The 20,290-nt window shown below is 38.2% G+C and overlaps 1 protein-coding gene across 1 annotated transcript in view; it reads left to right on the top strand.

Moving 5' to 3' along the window:
• dnajc24 (DnaJ (Hsp40) homolog, subfamily C, member 24) overlaps positions 1–7,326 on the top strand; it is a 71,373-nt gene extending 64,047 nt beyond the window's left edge. The window contains exon 6 of the mRNA XM_051692506.1: positions 7,264–7,326. Within this exon, the coding sequence (XP_051548466.1) occupies positions 7,264–7,290 (27 nt within the window). The 3' untranslated portion in view covers positions 7,291–7,326. The remainder of the gene's footprint in view (positions 1–7,263) is intronic.
• The last annotated feature ends 12,964 nt before the right edge of the window (positions 7,327–20,290 follow it).

The following is a 20,290-nucleotide window of genomic DNA, read 5'->3' as shown; positions in this document are numbered from 1 at the left end:
AGGCCACATGAACTTTGGAGGTCTGTAGCGATTGACTCTGCAGAAAGTTGGCGACCTCTGCGCACTATGCGCCTCAGCATCCGCTGACCCCGCTCTGTCATTTTATGTGGCCTACCACTTCGTGGCTGAGTTGCTGTCATTCCCAATCGCTTCCACTTTGTTATAATACCACTGACAATTGACTGTGGTATATTTAGTAGCGAGGAATTTTCACGACTGGACTTGTTGCACAGGTGGTATCCTATCACAGTACCATGCTGGAATTCACTGAGCTCCTGAGAGCAGCCCATTCTTTCACAAACGTTTGTAGAAGCAGTCTGCATGCCTATGTGCTTCATTTTATACATCTGTGGCCATGGAAGTGATTGGAACACCTGAATTAAATTATTTGGATGGGTGAGCGAATACTTTTGGCAATATAGTGTATATTGACTGCAGTTATACGATAGCCTATGTGGGCGTTAGCTAGCTAGCCAGCTTTATCAATAGCTGTTAGCTAAATTTGGTGGATGATGACAGTAGCTGTTTATAAAATAGACTGTACATTATAAATATGTTGACACAATTCAGTATTGATGTGATTCCATCACAACTGTCATTTTGATATATCGATGTGCTATTGTTTTATAACAATAGAATGAATATATTTTCTGTATAACCAAGTTACGTTACTCTAATGAATGGGTCTTTTTGCATTATCTTGAACATTGTCTAGCATTTATTTCATGTGTTATTGTAGTTTACCTTGCTGAATAATTACAGATTAAGATTGATTATGACTGTGCAGGCAAGATCAAGTTAGCTAAAATTACACAGATCAATCCTTAAGGCACTATATTTCACATGCTTTGCAGTTATGGAAGCTTACCTGTCCAATAAGAAGAATGCCAATTCAGGGTCGGTTTTGATCCCCAAAAACGAATGAAGGTCCCTCCAGGAATCAAATGTATGATGTTGCTCGACCATGATCACATTCCCGCTTAGTCAGACGGGATCCAGTAGATAAATGTTTTTTTTGTTGTTTTTTTTTTTGGCTTACTCGGAGTTTGTGTAGGAGTCGGTGTTGTGCTGGGAGCCGGACGTTTGCTTGATTCCATCTCTAAGATAACGTTACCTAGTGTTGCAGTTTGTTGTCGCTGTTGAATAGCGGAAGAGAAGCACTGAGGCAAGGCTCTCGGGAGCGCGCATAAACGTCACATCCTTTGGATTTTTCCGGCAAAACCGACCCGCTCCCTTCGCATGAAAATCAGTCTACAGACTTTATTAGGCAACCTAGGAAGTCCGGGAAGGACTCATTTTTTAAGTTGCATTACAAGCCGTTCACACATTGGCAAAAAGAAAAAGGCAAATATTACATGAAAATGGGTACATACTGCACCTTTAATATGAACAAACGATTGACATCAGTTAACACAATAGTTAATATGAACAAATGATGGACAATAATTGTACAGCATTTATTAATCTTGCTTAATGTTGAACTAATATAAACTAACAATGAACAGTATTGTTGTGATAAATTAACATAAACCAAGAATAAGTAATACTGTAAAAAATTGTTCAGTGTTAGTTCATGAAACCTAATTCATTAATGTTAACAAATAGAACCTAATTGTAAAATGTTAAGTTCTCAATTATGGTCTTTATGCATTTTACAATTGCATGAGTGAAAGGAGGGATATTTTTTTGCTTTTGTAGTATTATCGTTCCCATGATCCTATAAATAGAAACATACTTTATACAAGACATCAAGGTATGCAAGTAATTTTAATTTGACATAGTTATGACATGTACTTATCTGATATGAAAATAACATAACTGCAGAGGACATCTAGGGACCAACTATTGATTTTTTCCCCTTTAGAAATCATGCCCAACCATAAACCCTGAGGTATTCTGCCAACCACACACACACACACCACGTCATCCTCTCCAAACAGAGGGGTGGATGAGTTTCTCTCGTTCTCTCACACACAAAAAAAAGTGCATTAGGAACTGGGAGGGGTACATGGCAACTGCTCGCGTGTTGTCAAGACAGATTAGTGTGACACGACTCAATCAGATGTTCAGCTCGGCAGACAGGCTCGGGGGAATTTTGCAGAATGCCATACGAGATCCCCACGCTCACCCTCGCTCTTGCACACACACACACACACACACACACACATATATTTTTCTCTTCCATCAGCCCTCATGACTTCCAGTTCATAGAATCACACAATCAATATTTATTTTCTGTTTAAAATCCTATTACATTTGTAAATATTGTGTGCTAATACATTTATAAGCATTGCTGTGTTGTAGCATATATGTGTGCACATTAAAGCATAAGTACTTTGTATAAAATTACCTTTATAATAGAGTTGATATTTTTAGAAAGAGTTTGGGTTGTAGGCACAAGCTTTATTGGCGTTTGTCTGTGTGTGTGTGTGTGTGTGTGTGTGTGTGTGAGTGAGTGAGAGAGAGAGCGAAAGAGAGAGTGTTCTCTGTAAATACCAGCAGGCCTGGGTCTCGTTCCACTGTTTTGTTTACTAAAATAAATGACCCCATTACATCACTGGCCAGGGACTCCCAACATGGATTATTATTTTTTTTTTTGGCCTATCCCATAACTGTCTGATGTGGAACACACATACATATATACATACTGTTCCCCTTTCCACATCTTTATTGTTCTGCTCACACTCTTAAAGGGTTAGTTGACCTAAAAATGAAAATTTTAACCATTTACTCGCCCTCATGTCCCAGGTGCTGTTCTCCATAGAATGGAAATGAATGGGGATAGAGGCTATTATGCTCTGTAAAGGACCAAAAAAGCACCATTAAAGTATCATATAAGTAGTGCATACAACTTGTGTGGTATAATCCAAGTCTTCAGAAGCCATATGATAGCTTTGTGTGAAGCACAGTCATTATATACTGAAAAATCTTCTCCTACGACACTAAAATGGTGCTATTTCAAAAGGAAAAGAGCAATCTATACATTCTGCAAAAAAAAAAAAAAAAATTAAAAAAAAAAAACATTTTGTGTTCCACTGAAGAAAGACAAACATCAGTTTAGAACTACAATGTGGATGAATAAAAACAGAATTTTCATTTTTGGTAGAACTATTCCTTGAAATATCAGACAGACTGAATAAAAAAGGCATCTAAGGAAATAGTTTTACCATAATTTGCCCTTCAGAAGGGCAAAGTATGTTACAAATATTGCAGTTTTTTTTTTTTTTTTTTTTTTTTTTGCATACAGTTGAATATGTAGTGCATCCCTGCCTCTGTCAGTGTGCTGTAACTGCAGCAGTGCCGGACTGAATTCTACATGCCAGAGTCCCTGTCACATATGATTAGTCCAATAGTTCTTACATGTTTCCTCTTCCACTGCTTTTCGAATACTGTGTCCTATTTCCAACAGCTTTGAGAGACATAGAGGGAGCACATATTTGCATTCACATTTGAATTCTATAGGGCAAATTTACGATGATTGCTCCATAGACTTCCATTGTAAATGTATTACTGTTAATGTATTATTGCAATTGCTCATACTTAGGGTTAGGGATTTGACCAAACCTCTAACCCTAAGAATTCAACTTTGGCATGTAACTCGTCCTGCACCGTTTCTGCTACGGATATGAATGATCCTTTAAATGGAATCATGTGCGCTGCTTTTACTTGGACACTGAAGACGATGTAATTCGAAAATGTTTTGTTCTTGCACTGAGCGCTTAAAGCTGTATGTAATATGTGTGTAATATTACACACATATTAATGTGCAGATTAATGTGCAGTCTGTAATGCAATATAATGTAATGTAACTTAAAAATGTGTAATGAGTGTAATATATGCACCACCAACATCACCAGATGGAACTACAAAAATTATGATTGGTTTAAAATAGGTTTCCCAAACATTCCTCTCGTCTTCCATTGATTTAACAAACAGACAGGCCTCCACAAACTCACGCCATTTATTGAGCCATGAGGATTGGATGCTCAAGCTAACAGCAAAATGTTTTGAAGTGCCACAGGGCCATATTGTTTACACTTTTGGGGAAATCAACCTACAAATGGGCTTGTCTAAGCTGGTATAGGAGAAAGTATTTTAACATTGAAAAAATTACACATCTCAACTTTAACTTGTATTCTGCATTATACTCTCTCTCTCTCTCTCTCTCTCTCTCTCTGTCTGCCTCTGTTCATGCACTTGTCCCTGTTTTGTTCGCTGCCCACTGGTGCATTTAATAAAATAAAGAGGACTGAAGCATGCTGTAGGCACAGCGCAAGGTGATAGCCAGATCTGCTTACAGTAAATATTGCATAAAAAACCCCTCCACTGCCTTACACTCAAACAAGCAGAGGTGATTGTTACAACCAACTCCAGACGTCTTAAAGGACCACAGAACCTTAGAGCAGTTAGTTGTTTGCTTTTCAACAAGAATGGCTGTTTATCTTGTTCTGCCTCATTACATAAGAATAATCACAACATTTTGCTTCATTGCCTCAAGTGTTGAAACTGCACCACAAACAAAAGAAGCACGTGTGTTTGTTTGTGCGAGCATGCGTGGAGGTGTTGCTAGTCCAAAGGGGTGCTTTCGGAGTGGGAGCGTTACGCTGAGTCTCTCATCAGCAAGTCAAGTTTATCCATCTGGGTTGGCAAGTGTACTCGCTTGTCCCTAATTTTCTTTGTCCTCCTGCAAGGCCTCTCCATGCCACACATACACACACACACCTACCTCTGCCTAGTTACCTGGATTGTGTGTGAAGCTCTCACCGGTGATTTTAAGCTAAGAAGCAAGCTGCCAGCTGACCCAGGAAGACTGTGCAACCAAGCATTGACGTAAAAACAAACACATGTTGAATTTATTCATTCACTCACACTTATGCACATCAGATTGTAATAGCCAGCACTGACCTTGTTCAGGATAGAATTTTTTAGCAGGATATATTTAGATTTTTTACATTTTAGATGTTTACATTTTAGATTGGACAAGAAATATTTAGATTTTTAGATGTGCATAGATTTTTACATCGATGTCTGGGTCACAGCATGATAATATCATGATTTTTTATGTTTAATGTATAGTTATTAAAATGTGATGTGATGTATATATACAGTATATATATTGCATTGTTTCACTCACTTATTGGTGCTTGGCGCAATTGTGTTTTAGCTCATTCTGAGTTAGAATTTTCGTTGAAGAGAAATAATTGAGAGCTCATCGAATGGCGATCGATCTTCTTTATTCGCAAAAATATTCAGTGAAAATTGTCATAAAAAATGTTGATTCTTGGTAAGAATATTAATACAATATTTTGAGTTGAAATATAAATAAATCCCATCACCACATTTGTTTTATCATTTTAATATGGTAATTTTAATACTGTCAATAAATAATTAAATGACTATAAAGATTTATTAATTTGTATCAATAATATTATGAATCAAAAACATCTGTATCAAAAAAGCAACACGTAAGCCATTCAGTGATTGAGTTTTGTGGAATATTATCGATTCTCTGTTGGCAAGAGAAACTTAACTGGTAACTTACTGAAGCTCCTTAATCAAATTACTGATTGAATGATGCTGCTTAAAAACCTGATTACATGCACGGTCTGTGCTAAATTAGGACACTTGAACAGTTCCAATGCCCATCAAACATTTGTAATAGTAATGTTTGCGATATTATGTTAAATTGGTCGTAAAGGTCTAGTTAGCGTTTCAAGAGAGAACTCTCTCGGCTCTTTGCTTGGTCTTCTCATGCTGTAACTCTGTCCAATTGTATTCATTCTCAATCAGTAATCTCTCTTTTATTGAAGTATTAAGGGCCTATAATGGCTTCTAAGCTCTTGTGGGTGGCCAGTGGTAGCATCTAAAGAGCTTCGGTGCTTCTTCTTTAGGTCTTGCAGATCTTCTTGGAAAGCCACCACCTCTGAATGTGTCTGAATGCCATACCTCTCTCTGAATAAGTCCCCTGGCCTCGACCAGCCGAGCGTGAAAGATCAAATGTGCGAAAACAGAGGAGGGTCCATAGTGACGTGATAGTTATCTGTCCCAGTCAATGCAAGGGAGCAAGATAATGGGTGCACATGAAACAAGTGGGCAGCACTGACAACCCCGGACCCATTTGATCCTCCCCAGACCGTAAAGGGGCTTAAGCCTGGCCCTGTTTCACATAAGAATACTCGGTCGATAATTAGCATAGTCCTCCTCCCCTCTTTTCAGAGGCTGGCTGCTCTATTGGGTTGGCACCGCTTTGGTGTTTGGGACTTCACCCTCAAATGACCGATCTGCCCCTGTGTTGACCCAATGGCCTCTTTAGCTGACCACTTGATTAAGAGACTTGGGCGTCCTGTCAGACTGCCGCATTTCACCTTCTGATTTGCTTTGCTGATGCGGCTATACCATTACTCATTTAAACCTATACATGTTGATCAATTCAAAACAATTGGTTGAAGTTATGGTCAAATAAATATACTTGTTCAAAATCGAAATTTCTACAGATGTTAAGTGTTTTCACTTAAATGTAACTCTGAATGTGTGTACATTTCAAAATATGACCTTATCAACCATATTGAATGGTCTATTATCAGACCCAGATGGAATCTGTGGACATTTATTTTGTGGAATTCTGTGCAATAGGTTTAAACATGTATCTACACTCTAATTGATAGCTGAAAGCATAATTAAACTAGCCAAAATGTTTCTTAAACAAACAAGGGTAGTGATGTATTGAACCTGATGTATTTTGCGGAAATCTGTTTTCTGCGGAATTCTGCGTGCACAGACTCCATGGGCCGCCCCTCATAAAGTCATGTAATATTAGCCATTACATTTTTGACCAGAAAGTAAACTTAAAACAAAAATTAAACTTCTTCAAAAAAGAGTTTTAAGAGTGTTTTCCCTCATAAAATGAATGATTACTATGCATATGGACTTAACTAGTGTTATTCCCTTTTGCAACTTTGCTTGCATGGTTGAGGCCAGTCTGTCTCATTAGGTTCCCTGAGGTGCATTAAAACCTCCACACCTTCTAGCGAGCCCTCTCCACCACCACCTGCACCCCCCACCCCCCACTCCCCCATTTTGAGCTACTTAGCTTCTGCTCTGGGGAGCACCCTAGAAACTAATTCTCGATGTCCCCTTAAAACACTCCCTCAATGTCATTATTAAAATATTATATATAACATTACTTCTGGAACTTCTCTTTTTAGACTAATATATGAAAATGCACTCTTCTGTCATTTTCTTTTGCCATGTTCTTTTTTTCAGATTTATGTAGAATTTTGCCCAATGTGACCCTGAACACCTGCACTGAAAATGATTAAAGAAAACATATAGAAAAGTAAGTAATGTTTATCTATACTTTTACTAAAATACAAAAATACATATTGCAAAAGGTCAAATTTTGTCTCTGTTGTTTGATCAGATAAAAATGTAAGAAATTGACAAATGTAAATTCAGTCATTATTAATTCACCCTAATGTCACTCCAAACCCATATGACTTATTGTCTTACACACACACACACACACACACACACACACACACACACACACACACACACACACACAGTCAGTCATTTCTAGTTCAACTGTACAATGCTGACAATGTATTTGTTGTACCATAAAAAAATGCTCTTTTTTGCAATATTCCTATAGTTGTAATTTTGCGAAATATAAACCATGATTCTGTTTTTCGTTCAAATAGATCACATTTGTAAGTAATCTAAGTATCAGCTTAGTTTAAGTACTGTAAGTCCTTAAAGTAAAGCTAAGGATTTACTGTAATGCACACGAGCAGTACAACAACTGACATATAGGTGACGCTCTTTCCTGTTAAAATGCTACTATGTAATCCTGTGTTCATTGTGAAAACATGTAGGTAAGCCTGTTTTCATGTTTATAATTTATAGATGAGTGTGCTGTAAATCTTCTGAAAACCTATTGTACTATACACGGTCATTTTTGACCCGAACATCACAGATGTTATTATTTTTAAACATAACAGAAGGGGTAAGTCATTATTCACTATCAAATCAAATCATTAATAAAGCTCTAAAAATAAAATATGGTGGATCTGTTGATAACCTCAGACTTGACTGGTTCTCATCACATCTCGTGACCAAACGTCATGTTGCAAGAATTAGTGAGGTTTGGTATTATCAATGGAGCTGCTTTTTTTTTTTTTTTTTTTTTGGAGCTTGATGGATTCACTTTAAATATATGGCAAGTAAAATGACTAATTTTGTGTTCTACAAAAGAAAGAAAGTCATACAGGTTTGGAGCACCATTAGTGAGGGTGAGACAGAATTTTCATTTTTATATGAACTTTTCCTTAAATAGGCAACACATGGATGCCTCTTAAGAAGTCTAATGTACAAAGGGTTATTTGGTCTATTAAAAATTACTTATAAATCTCTCGTTATGCTATATTATCACCAAATATTGGATTAGATCTTTTTGCCAACTTGTTTTCTTTCAATTAGCACAGGTTTTGTATTTCTGTTTGGAACTTATTGATTGTATGCCTCATTGACCTGAGCTTATGCACCTCCGTTTTCATTTGTGAATAATTTTGGTAATATTAAATAAAATATGAAAAAATTCTGTACTATTTATCACACTTGTGTGCTTTATTGTTTAACCAGGAAGTTTGTTTTGAAATGCTTTTATTTTGTACAAAATGTCACAAAGTCACACTTGTGGTGTTCCCGGTCAAAAATGACCAGCCTATAAAAATTGCTTATAAATTTCTCATTATGCTGTATTAACACCAAATATTGCATTAGATCTTTTTGCCAACTTGTTTTCTTTCAATTAGCACAGGTTTTGTATTTCTTTTTGGAACTTATTGATCGTATGCCTCATTGACCTGAGCTTATGCACCTCCGTTTTTGAGTGAAAAAAGCATAATTTGTGGATAATTTTGGCAATATAAAATAAAATATGAAAATATTCTGTACTATTTATCACACTAGTGTGCTTTAATGTTTAAGCAGGAAGTTTGTTTTGAAATGCTTTTATTTATTTTTTTACAAAATAGCACTTGTGGTGTTCCCGGTCGGACCATGTTTATCATGTTCATGTTCAGATATGTGCATGCGTGCTTGCAAATATAAAGGCCTCGCTCTTGCGCACTAAAACCCACACACATGCGCACGCACACACAAACACACACATGCTCACGTACAAGCACAAACCCTTATTGCATGTTTTCTTTTTCACAGAGATGAACTTTATCCTACCCTGAACTGCATCCAACATCCATTCATCCATCCAACATTACCACACAAACCAGAACTTTGCCCCACAGTAACCCCTCTCCAATAGAATCTTTCTTTGATAATCTTTCTTTCATCAAGCATTGTGTGTTTCAAATGCAGAGCACACATTTGCAAGGCACATGCAAAAAGCTATTTTCAGTCATGTGCATGAGGACACAAAACCACCAGGTGTTCGTTGATTTGGTTTGTTGTTGATTAGAAAATATAACAGAAATATGAACAGTTTTGGTATTTTTGTTCCATGAAATGTTCTTTATATGACAGTGTTAATGTGTAAATAGACTTAGGCCAGTTTTCTCTGTCACAATGGTCAGATTTGACAGGGAACAGCACAAGTGTTACTTTATGTCCCTTTTCAGAAAATAAAAGCATTTCAAAATAAAAGCATTTCAAAATAAAAGTCCTGTTTCTGTAATATGCCCCATTCATTTCAATAGCCAGTCATCTTTGACCCGGGAACACCACAATTCTATTGATCCTATTGGAGAGGGGTCACTATTGGGCAAAGACAGTTCTGGTGTGTGTATGTGTATGTGTGTGTGTGTGTGTGTGTGTGTGTGTGTGTGTGCATATGTGGGCGGCTTTAGGTGGTTTACTAGGACTTTTTTTTAGGTTACAAACTGGTAATTACAAGGGTCTTATGCTATAAATGTGGTTTATGAGGACATTTCTAGTGTCCCCATAATTCAAATCGCTTAAAAAAACATACTAAACAATGTTTTATTGAAAATGTAAAAATGCAGAAAGAAATAAAAAGTTTTTTGTGAGGGTTAGGTTTAGGGGTAGGGTTAGGGGATAGAATCTATATTTCTTACAGTATATAAATCATTATGTCTATGGAGAGTCCTCATAATGATAGCTGCACCAACATGTGTGTGTGTGTGTGTGTGTGTGTGTGTGTATGTGTGCTTGCACAGATCCGAGGCCTTTGTTTGCAAGCACACATGCACATATGTGAACACGAACATGTAAGAAAGCATGTCATATTCAAAGAGTTTGTTCATGTACATGAGTATGTGTGTGTTCATGTGTGCACATATTTCAAATCAAATCAAATCAAATCACTTTTATTGTCACACAGCCATATACACAAGTGCAATGGTGTGTGAAATTCTTGGGTGCAGTTCCGATCAACATAGCAGTCGTGACAGTGATGAGACATATACCAATTTACAATAACATCAAATTAACACAGCACAATTTAAAGTCTAATATACACATAATTACACACAACAATATACAAATAATAACATACACTGTACAGTATACAATACACACAATATAGATACACATTATTCAATAAAAATAAAAAAATAAAAAGTATATATAGTAGTATATATAGAATGTACAGTATTGTACTTTATTGACATTCAGGCTGTCGGTTGATAGTAAGTTGTTAAGAGAGAATATAATAATATAATAATATAATTTATGACAGTCCAGTGTGAGATATAAGAGTAAGAGTAATAAAGTACAGTGCTGATGTATTTTGATCGTGGGAGATCAAGAGTTCAAAAGTCTGATTGCTTGGGGGAAGAAGCTATCATGGAGTCGGCTGGTGCGGGTCCTGATGCTGCGATACCGCCTGCCTGATGGTAGCAGTGAGAACAGCCCATGGCTCGGGTGGCTGGAGTCTCTGATGATCCTCCGAGCTTTTTTCACACACCGCCTGGTATATATGTCCTGGAGGGAGGGAAGCTAACCTCCGATGATGTGTCTGGCAGTTCGCACCACCCTTTGCAGTGCTTTGCGGTTGTGGGCTGTGCTATTGCCGTACCAGGTGGAGATGAAGCCAGTCAGGATGCTCTCTACAGTGCAGGTGTAGAACCATGTGAGGATGTGGCGGTTCATTCCAAACTTCCTCAGCCGTCTCAGGAAGAAGAGGCGCTGATGAGCCTTCTTCACAACAACTTCAGTGTGGATGGACCATGTGAGTTCCTCAGTGATGTGGACACCCAGGAACTTGAAGTTGCTGACTCTCTCCACTGGTGCTCCACTGATGGTGATGGGACTGTGTTCTCTGTCTTTTTTCTGAAGTCCACCACAAGCTCCTTTGTCTTACTGACGTTGAGGGAGAGGTTGTGCTCCTGACGCCAGTGTGTCAGAGTGTGCACCTCCTCTCTGTAGGCTGTTTCATCATTGTCAGTGATCAGACCTACCACCGTCGTGTCATCACCGTTTGTGTGTGTTAGTGTGCATGTGTGTGTGTATGACCAAGTGCACAGATCCGAGGTCTTTATGTTTGCAAGCACACATCCACATGTGTGAACACGAACATGTACAGTTGAAGTCAGAAGTTTACATACACCTTAGCCAAATACATTTAAACTCAGTTTTTCACAATTCCAGACATTTAATCGTAGAAAACATTCCCTGTCTTAGGTCAATTAGGATCACTACTTTATTTTAAGAATGTGAAATGTCAGAATAATAGTAGAGAGAATGATTTATTTCAGCTTTTATTTCTTTCATCACATTCCCAGTGGGTCAGAATTTTAAATACCCTTTGTTAGTATTTGGTAGCATTGCCTTTAAATTGTTTGTACTTGGGTCAAAACTTTTGGGTAGCCTTCCACAAGCTTCTCACAATAAGTTGCAGGAATTTTGGCCCATTCCTACAGACAGAACTGGTGTAACTGGGTTAGGTTTGTAGGCCTCCTTGCTCGCACATGCTTTTTCAGTTCTGCCTACAAATTGTCTATCGGATTGAGGTCAGGGCTTTGTGATGGCCACTCCAATACCTTAACTTTGCTGTCCTTAAGTCATTTTTCCACAACTTTGGAGGTATGCTTGGTGTCATTGTCCATTTGGAAGGCCCATTTGCGACCAAACTTTAACTTCTTGGATGATGTCTTGAGATGCTGCTTCAATATATCCACATAATTTTCCTTCCTCATGATGCCATCTATTTTGTGAATTGCACCAGTCACTCCTGCAGCACAGCACCCCCACAACATGATGCTGCCACCCCCATGCTTCACGGTTGGGATTGTGTTCTTCAGCTTACAAGCCTCATAACGATGGTCATTATGGCCAAACATAACGATGGTCATTATGGCCAAACAGTTTGATTTTTGTTTCATCAGACCAGAGGACGTTTCTCCAAAAAGTAAGATCTTTGTCCTCATGTGCACTTGCAGACTGTAGTCTGGCTTTTTTATGGTTGTTTTGGAGCAGTGGCTTCTTCCTTACTGAGCAGCCTTTCAGGTTATGTCAATATAGGACTCATTTTACTGTGGATATAAATACTTGTCCACCTGTTTCCTCCAGTATCTTCACCAGGACCTTTGCTTTTGTTCTGGGATTGATTTGCACTTTTTGCACCAAATTACATTCATCTCTAGAAGACAGAATGTGTCTTCTTCCTGAGCGGTATGATGGCTGCGTGGTCCCATGGTGTTTAAACTTGCGTACTATTGTTTGTAAAGATGAATGTGGTACCTTCAGGTGTTTGGAAATTGCTCCCGAGGATGAACCAGACTTGTGGAGGTCCACAATTGTTTTTTTTAAGGTCTTGGCTGATTTCTTTTGATTTTCCCATGATGTCCAGCAAAGAGGCACTGAGTTTGACGGTAGGCCTTAAAATACATCCACAGGTACACCTCCAATTCAATACACCTCCTATCAGAAGCTAATTGGCTAATTGTCTAAAGGCTTGACATTTTCTGGAGTTTTCCAAGCTACTTAATGGCACAGTTAACTTAGTGTATGTACACTTCTGACTCACTGGAATTGTGAAATAGTCAATTAAAACTGAAACAATCTGTCTGTAAACAATTGTTGGAAAAATTACTCATGTCATGCACAAAGTAGATGTCCTAAATGACTTGCCAAAAACTATAGTTTGCTAATATGCAGTGCTTGAATTGAGGGGGGGCTGGGGGGATCTGGGACCCCCCATAAGGCATTAGGGACCCCCCATAAGAAGTAAAAAATAGACTTAGGGGGGTCCCCAAGATACTTATATTTTAGTAAAAATAATAATAACAAATCTGATTAAATTCATGCAGTGGATACGGTAAATTGCGTGAATTAATTATTTACAATAATTTATATTACGTTTGTTTATAGGCTAGTTGTCACGTCTCTTTAAAATGTAAACACCCCGCCCCACATCTAAAGACCGCTAAGCGCATGATATTGTTGACATGACTGCTTGCTTGGCGCCACTCCGGTGAAGCTAACTTTAGCTAAAAAATGAAGAATATTAAACTTCCACTCGCAGTCGGGAAGAGAAAGCTTCTTACTGACTTTTTTGAGGGGTAATTTTCTCTCTCTCGATATCTTTCTACTATATCTATCCACTCCATGTCGGGGCTTTTGTATTCCTTGCATAAATTGGAAACATTTAGGCTTACTCATTTTTCATTATTAATAGGCCTGGTTCTACAGGTGTGCTAGAGATCATGATGAAGATGAGTGACAGCTTTTTAGTGATTATAAAGGGAGCGCTCATTGTGCACTTTCTATGCTATATATATAATCCATTCAGAATTTGTATAAAACTTGTTTTTCATGCTGCTAAGAGGAGGACCAACGGCCACGTACACGCTGCAAATTTTCGGGAATTACATCCGCATATAAATGCGGGATTCAATCTTGAAATTGCAATGATTGACATAATGGTAACCATAGCATTGTTTGTTCCTGAATAAAGCAGCCTTTTTGACTGAAATGGCTGAATAGTCTGCTGACTGACTCACTCATAACAGTCCCTTGCCGCCACCTACTGACGTAACAATGTAACTGCACTGAAATAGTTGAAAAATCCCCACCAACACTAACACACAGACTGACAGCCTGTCTTGTCACAATTTATATTTTTAATATCTAATAAACTAGTTTCATGCATTTAAACAAGTCTTTTGGCACAAACATTATTATCACAAAGTGTCACATCAATCATCCAGTTGTTTTTAGGGTAGTAAATACTACATTGGTAAATAATGCTAGAATTATTCTGTTGGATGTACACTACTGTTCAAAAGTTCAAAAGTCTCTTCTGCTCACCAAGCCTGCATCGATTTGATCCAAAATACAGTAAAAACAATAATATTGTGAAATCTTAGTGAGTCTGGAAGCCATCTGATTATTTTCTATTGTTTTTCAGACATTTCAATGTATTTTGAAGTCACATGCTTTTATGGGTCTTCAAGTGCCTTATATGTAGTCCCCTTGTATATTTGCCATAGTTGCCCTTTTGGGTCTGCTGCTTTGTCACCCTCTAAATCCAGTATTACTTGGAGTAAGCCATTTAAAAGAAGAATAGTAGCTTATCTCTCTTTGTTATATAATATTGGACTGATAATGTATATATTTTTTTTATTCTTTATCAACACAAAAGCCTGTTCTTTTATGTAAGACTGTTTTTAATAAATAGTATATAGTTATGCATATTATGATCAAATAAATATATTGTATATTTTGTATAAATTGTATATTGTGAGACTGTTTTATTTAATATTGCCAAAATTATCCACAAATAATGCTTTTTTCACTCAAAAATGGAGGTGCTTAAGCTCAGGTCAGTGAGGCCTACGATCAATAAGTTCCAAAAAGAAATACAAAACCTGTGCTAATTGAAAGAAATCAATTTGGCAAAAAGATCTAATCCAATCTTTGGTGATAATATAGCATAATGAGAGGTTTATAAGCAATTTTTATAGACCGGTCATTTTTGACTGGGAACACAGTGTAACAAGGTGAACCCCTGCCCCAAATTAATAGAATTCTCAAAAAAAAATTGGGAAGTTGTGATACCCTGTGTGAGCAAAGTCAGTAAGTTTTAGTCCAAGTTTTTGTCTAACATTAACTAGCATTTTCAGGCAACAGAAAATCCTCTTCGAGTCAAAATGACCAGAACACAACATGAGGGTTAAAAGAAAAAGATGAAGGCATCCTAATAATTCAGAGGAAAAAGCTCCATTTGACTAAATGATTGTTCTGAATCTCCAGCAAAAAGGTTTAATCCTCAGTTGGGCCAATTAGTGCAAGCCTGGGTTCACTATCCATAGACAAGCTAACTGATTAGAGCTGACACCAGTCTAGTTATCACTGCTGCAATGCCAGGTATGATGAGTCTACTTCAAAGAGCCTCCAGGCATCAGCAGTGCAAAGGATAGGAGGCCAATTTTGGCCGGCCCGCTAATCTCCCTGCAGCTAAAGCCACAGTGCTCCCCAGTACTCACACAAAACCAGCTTACAGTTGTACAATCAGGAGGTATTAAGGCTGGTCTTGAGTCATGCCAATTGCCTTTGATTTTTTGATCGTCTGACCAAAAGGATGGTCACACGTCTTTTCATATGTTTTTAAGACATGCCTATGATTATATGGGCAAGTGCAGGGGTGAATACATTTTCACCACTAAAACATCTAACATTTACATTTAAATCTGAACTCTTTGTACATTGTATGATCACAAAATACTTTGGATTAGAACTACTTTTCTTGATATCCACCACAAATATATGCAAAAAAATATATATATTTTTTTTTTGCAAAAATTGCAAATCATTTGTATTCCTGGTTTGATGGTAGTTTTATTTTTAATTCAGACCAGTTCCACAAAATATGTGTAATTAGTCATATTAGTTAGTCCTTGATTCTAGATCACTCAATTTCAAGTTTTGAACTCATCAGAATCAGAGTTAGCTTTATTGCCAAGTATGCTTACACATACAAGGATTTTTTCTTGGTGAAAGAAGATTCCAGTGCACAAACAATACAGCAACAAGACAAATTTTTTTTTAGACATTCTAAAAAATAGAATAATAATAATTTAAAAAAAAATGTATATATAGAAATACACATTAAGACAATATATATTTATAATATACAAATACAAATCTGTTATATACAGATGCAAGGGAATGTATGGCTGAAGAGGTATGGTATGCTGGATAAATATAAATAGACTAAGCTGTGTATTGCACATAATTATTGCTCAATGGGGCAGGATAGCCTGAGGGAAAAAACTGTTCCTGTGCCTGACGGTTCTGGTGCTCAATGCTCTGTAGCACCGTCCACAAGGCAACAGTTCAAAAAGTAGTGGGCTGGGTGAGTGGGGTCCAGAGTGATTTTTACAGCCCCTTTCCTAACTCTGGAAGTGTACAGTTCTTGAAGGTAGGGCAGGGGGCAACCAATAGTCCTCTCAGCAGTCCAAACTGTCCTTTATAGACTTCTGATGTCCAATTTCATAGCTGCATCAAACCAGACAGTTACTGAAGTGCAGAGGACAGATTCAATGACCGCTGAGTAGAATTGTATCAGTAGCGCCTGTGGCAGGTTGAACTTCCTCAGCTGGCGAAGGAAGTACAACCTCTGCTGGGCCTTTTTCACAATGGAGTCAATGTGGGTCTCCCACTTCAGGCCCTGTGAGATGGTAGTGCAGGAACCTGAATGACTCCACTGCTAACACAGTGCTTTTTAGAATGGTGAGCGGGGTCAGTGTTGGTGTGTTCCTCCTAAATTCCACAATCATCTCACTGTTTTGAGCGTGTTCAGCTCAGAACAGTTGTTTTGACTGCACCAGTGAGCCAGCCATTCAACCTCCCTCCTGTATACTGACAGTAGTGTCATCTGCAAACTTCAGGAGCTTGACAGAGGGGTCAAGCGCACATCCCTGGGGGGCACCAGTGCTGATTGTACATGTGCTGGAAGTGAATTTCCCCTGTCTCACTAGTTGCTGCTGACAGATAGATGTGGGAACAGAGAGTTGGTGTAATTTAGTCCGGAGAATAGCTGGGATGATGGTGTTGAAAGCCGAACTGAAGTCCACAAAAAGGACCCTTGCATATGTCCCTGGTCTGTCCAGATGTTACAGGATATGTTGCAATTCCATGTTGACTGCATCGTCCACAGACCTGTTTGCTTGATAAGCAAATTGCAGGGGATCTAGAAAGGGTCCAGTAATGTCCTTCAGGTGGGCCAACACCAGTCTCTCAAATGATTTCATGACCACAGACGTCAGAGCGATGGGTCTGTAGTCATTAAGTCCTGTGATTTTGGGTTTCTTTGGGACAGGAATGATGATGGAGCATTTGAAGCAGCATGGAACTTCACACTGCTCCAATGATCTATTGAAGATCAGTGTGAAGATGAGGGCCAGCTGGTTAGCACAGGATTTTAGACAAGTGGGTGAAACACCATCTGGGCCCTGTGCTTTCCTTGTCTTTTGTTTCCGGAAGATACGGCACACCTCCTCTTCACAGATCTTAAGTGCAGGTTGAGTAGCAGGAGGGGGATGGAGGGGGGTTGCAGGAGGTGATGCTTGTGTGAAGTAAAGGTCAGTGCGGGTGTGGGGTGTGAGACTGGGCCTTTCAAATCTACAGTTAAACATATACAAGTCTTCAGCCAGTTGTTGGTTCCCTACAGTGTTGGGGGATGGTGTCTTGAAGTTAGTAAATTCTTTCAGGCCACTCCAAACTGATGCAGGGTCATTAGCTGAAAACTTGTTTTTCAGCTTATCAGAGTAGCTTCTTTTAGCCACTCTGATTTCCTTATTCAGTGTGTTCCTGGCCTGATTGTACAAGATTTTATCCCCACTTCTGTAAGCATCCTCTTTTGCCTGACGAAGCTGCCTGAGTTTTACTGTAAACCATGGTTTCTCATTGTTATATGTTAAATAAGTCCTAGTAGGAATGCACATGTCCTCACAGAAACTGATATTTATTTATTTTTTTAACATTTTATGCATTTGGCAGATGCTTTTGTCCAAAGCCACTTATTACAGGGACAATCCCACTGGTGCAACCTGGAGTTAAGTGCCTTGCTCAAGGACACAATGGTGATGGCTGTGGGGATTGAACCAGCAACCTTCTGATTACCCCACTTTAGCCCACTACGCCACCACCACTCCAGATATATTATGTCACATTATCTGTGAGCTCGTCCAGATTGGTGTCTGCAGCCTCAAACACACTCCAATCAGTGCATTCAAAGCAGGCTTGTAGTTCCAGCTCTGCTTCTTTGGTCCTTCTCTTTACAGTCTTTACTACAGGTTTAGCTGATTTTAGTTTCTGCCTGTAGAATTAGTGTTAGCATTAGTGTGTAACCTGACACTTGATTGACAGGTCTTACGTAGGAGAGAGTTCAGGTTATGGCTGATTACAACTGAAGAAAGCTATGCAACACAACTGCTAATCGTTGAATTCTTGAAGCACCCTGACCAGCAGAATGAAGTGGGATCCTTATATGTAAGATTGCCCTTGTGCTATGGCTCAAAAAGCTTCATAAATGGAGCCTGGTCAAGGGTTGTAGGTAAACAGATCTTCTGAATTAATTAATTAATTTGCCATTTCAATGAGATCTATAAAAAAAGAACCTTAACATGTTCAATGTTTGCAGGAAACAAAATCCATTTGCACAAATCTGTTCTCACATCCCATGGCTGCAATCTTAATCTCTGATTTCAGGTATACCATGCCTAGGCCAGGTGTCTCAAGAAACATAATTGGTTGTGATTCGGAGTGGGTTTACCAGTCATGGGAAAAATTTCCTCTTGATCATTTTAGTGTTTCCTTTGAGTTTTGGTGCATGAGTATTGTAGTTAACCTTTAAGCTAATCAATACTGTAAGTGCAAAATGCAAAGAAGTGTACGCTCAGGGCACATATCTGTCTTCTAGCTCATGTGGCTGCCACAAAAATTCACAAAATGCTGACAAAAATACAGCAACAGAGTTTGCTAGCTCATCAAAATATTCTGAAAACCTTCCTACTCATTAAGGGTCTTTTCAGGCCAAACCTGTTCTTGCGTTAAAAAAGCTACAATTTAGAATACAAATATTGAACAGAAAGCAGATGTCTTTGAGGCATGTTTTTAAAAGTTGAAGTTCTTTTTATTTTAACAGGCTGCCTAAAAAATGCAACGTAATCTTATAGAATAAATGTTACTATAACAAAATTTTTGCAAACTGACTTTTATGCGCCAAATTCTGTTTTGTCGCAGTGTCCTGGTGAAATTAACACTAGAGGCTTTACAAGAACTGTGCGTTTTATTCACTTTCATACAAATCATGACTACCACGGCTGATTATGACTTTATAAACACTTACTTTTCACACTTTTAAAACACTTTTATTATAACCTATCATTTGAACATGTAGACATTTTAATGCTTGTATTACAGACTCACCTACATTTACACACTTATTCGCGATTAGCTTCTGCAGTAGCTAACATGATGGAGTGTTGGACTTTGGACTTTGGACTACGGTTCAAGATTTGTAAAGAATGCAAGCTGACACATGACATGAGAGTGTCTTAGAAGCGATATGAGATGAGTTTGCTTCAAAAAATTTGCTTTTCATTACTCATTTTGTTTTGGATACTATCAGTTAGGTTTAGGTGTTGATTAAGGATAAGGATGTCTGTTTTGTGTCTACCTCTCATTTGATTTTAGATCACATTGGTTAGGTTTTGACTAAAGTTTTAGGTTAGGGAGGTACTTTGTAGTCATTAAAACCTCCATCTAATGTTCACCTTAAAAACCTTGTCTGATTACAATCACTCGCCTTTGGTGCCCCCGCTGGACATTTCACTCGGAAACTGCAGCCAAACGTGTAATAAATTACGTTATTTTTTGCAAAAATGTTAGCGTGGTCACGTATGTTCATGAGACCAGGCTGAAAAAAAATTTCTTTTGCAAAAAAAAAAAATAAAAAATAGATGCAATGAATAGAACAGAATGCAGATGTATTCGAGATGTGCTTTTAAAAGTTTAAGTTCTTTTAATTTGATATTCCATCTAAAAAATATGTTTTTGTGCTAAAAAAGCTAGGCGAATATAGAATATAGCAGGTGTCTTCAAGATGCGTTTTTACAAGTTCAAGTTCTTTTTCATTTGACTCGCTGTCTAAAAATGGTTCTTGCGCTAAAAAGGTTAGATTCACTACCACCCCTGGAGTCGCGAGTTCGAATCCAAGGTGTGCTGAGTGACTCCAGCCAGGTCTCCTAAGCAAACAAATTGGCCCGGTTGCTAGGGAGGGTAGAGTCACATGGGGTAAACTCCTCGT

Source organism: Myxocyprinus asiaticus, chromosome 48 (genome assembly GCF_019703515.2).
Source record: "Myxocyprinus asiaticus isolate MX2 ecotype Aquarium Trade chromosome 48, UBuf_Myxa_2, whole genome shotgun sequence".
Lineage (NCBI taxonomy): Eukaryota > Metazoa > Chordata > Actinopteri > Cypriniformes > Catostomidae > Myxocyprinus > Myxocyprinus asiaticus.
The sequence above is the reverse complement of the archived record's forward strand: the minus strand, read 5'-3'. Positions and strand labels throughout refer to the sequence as shown.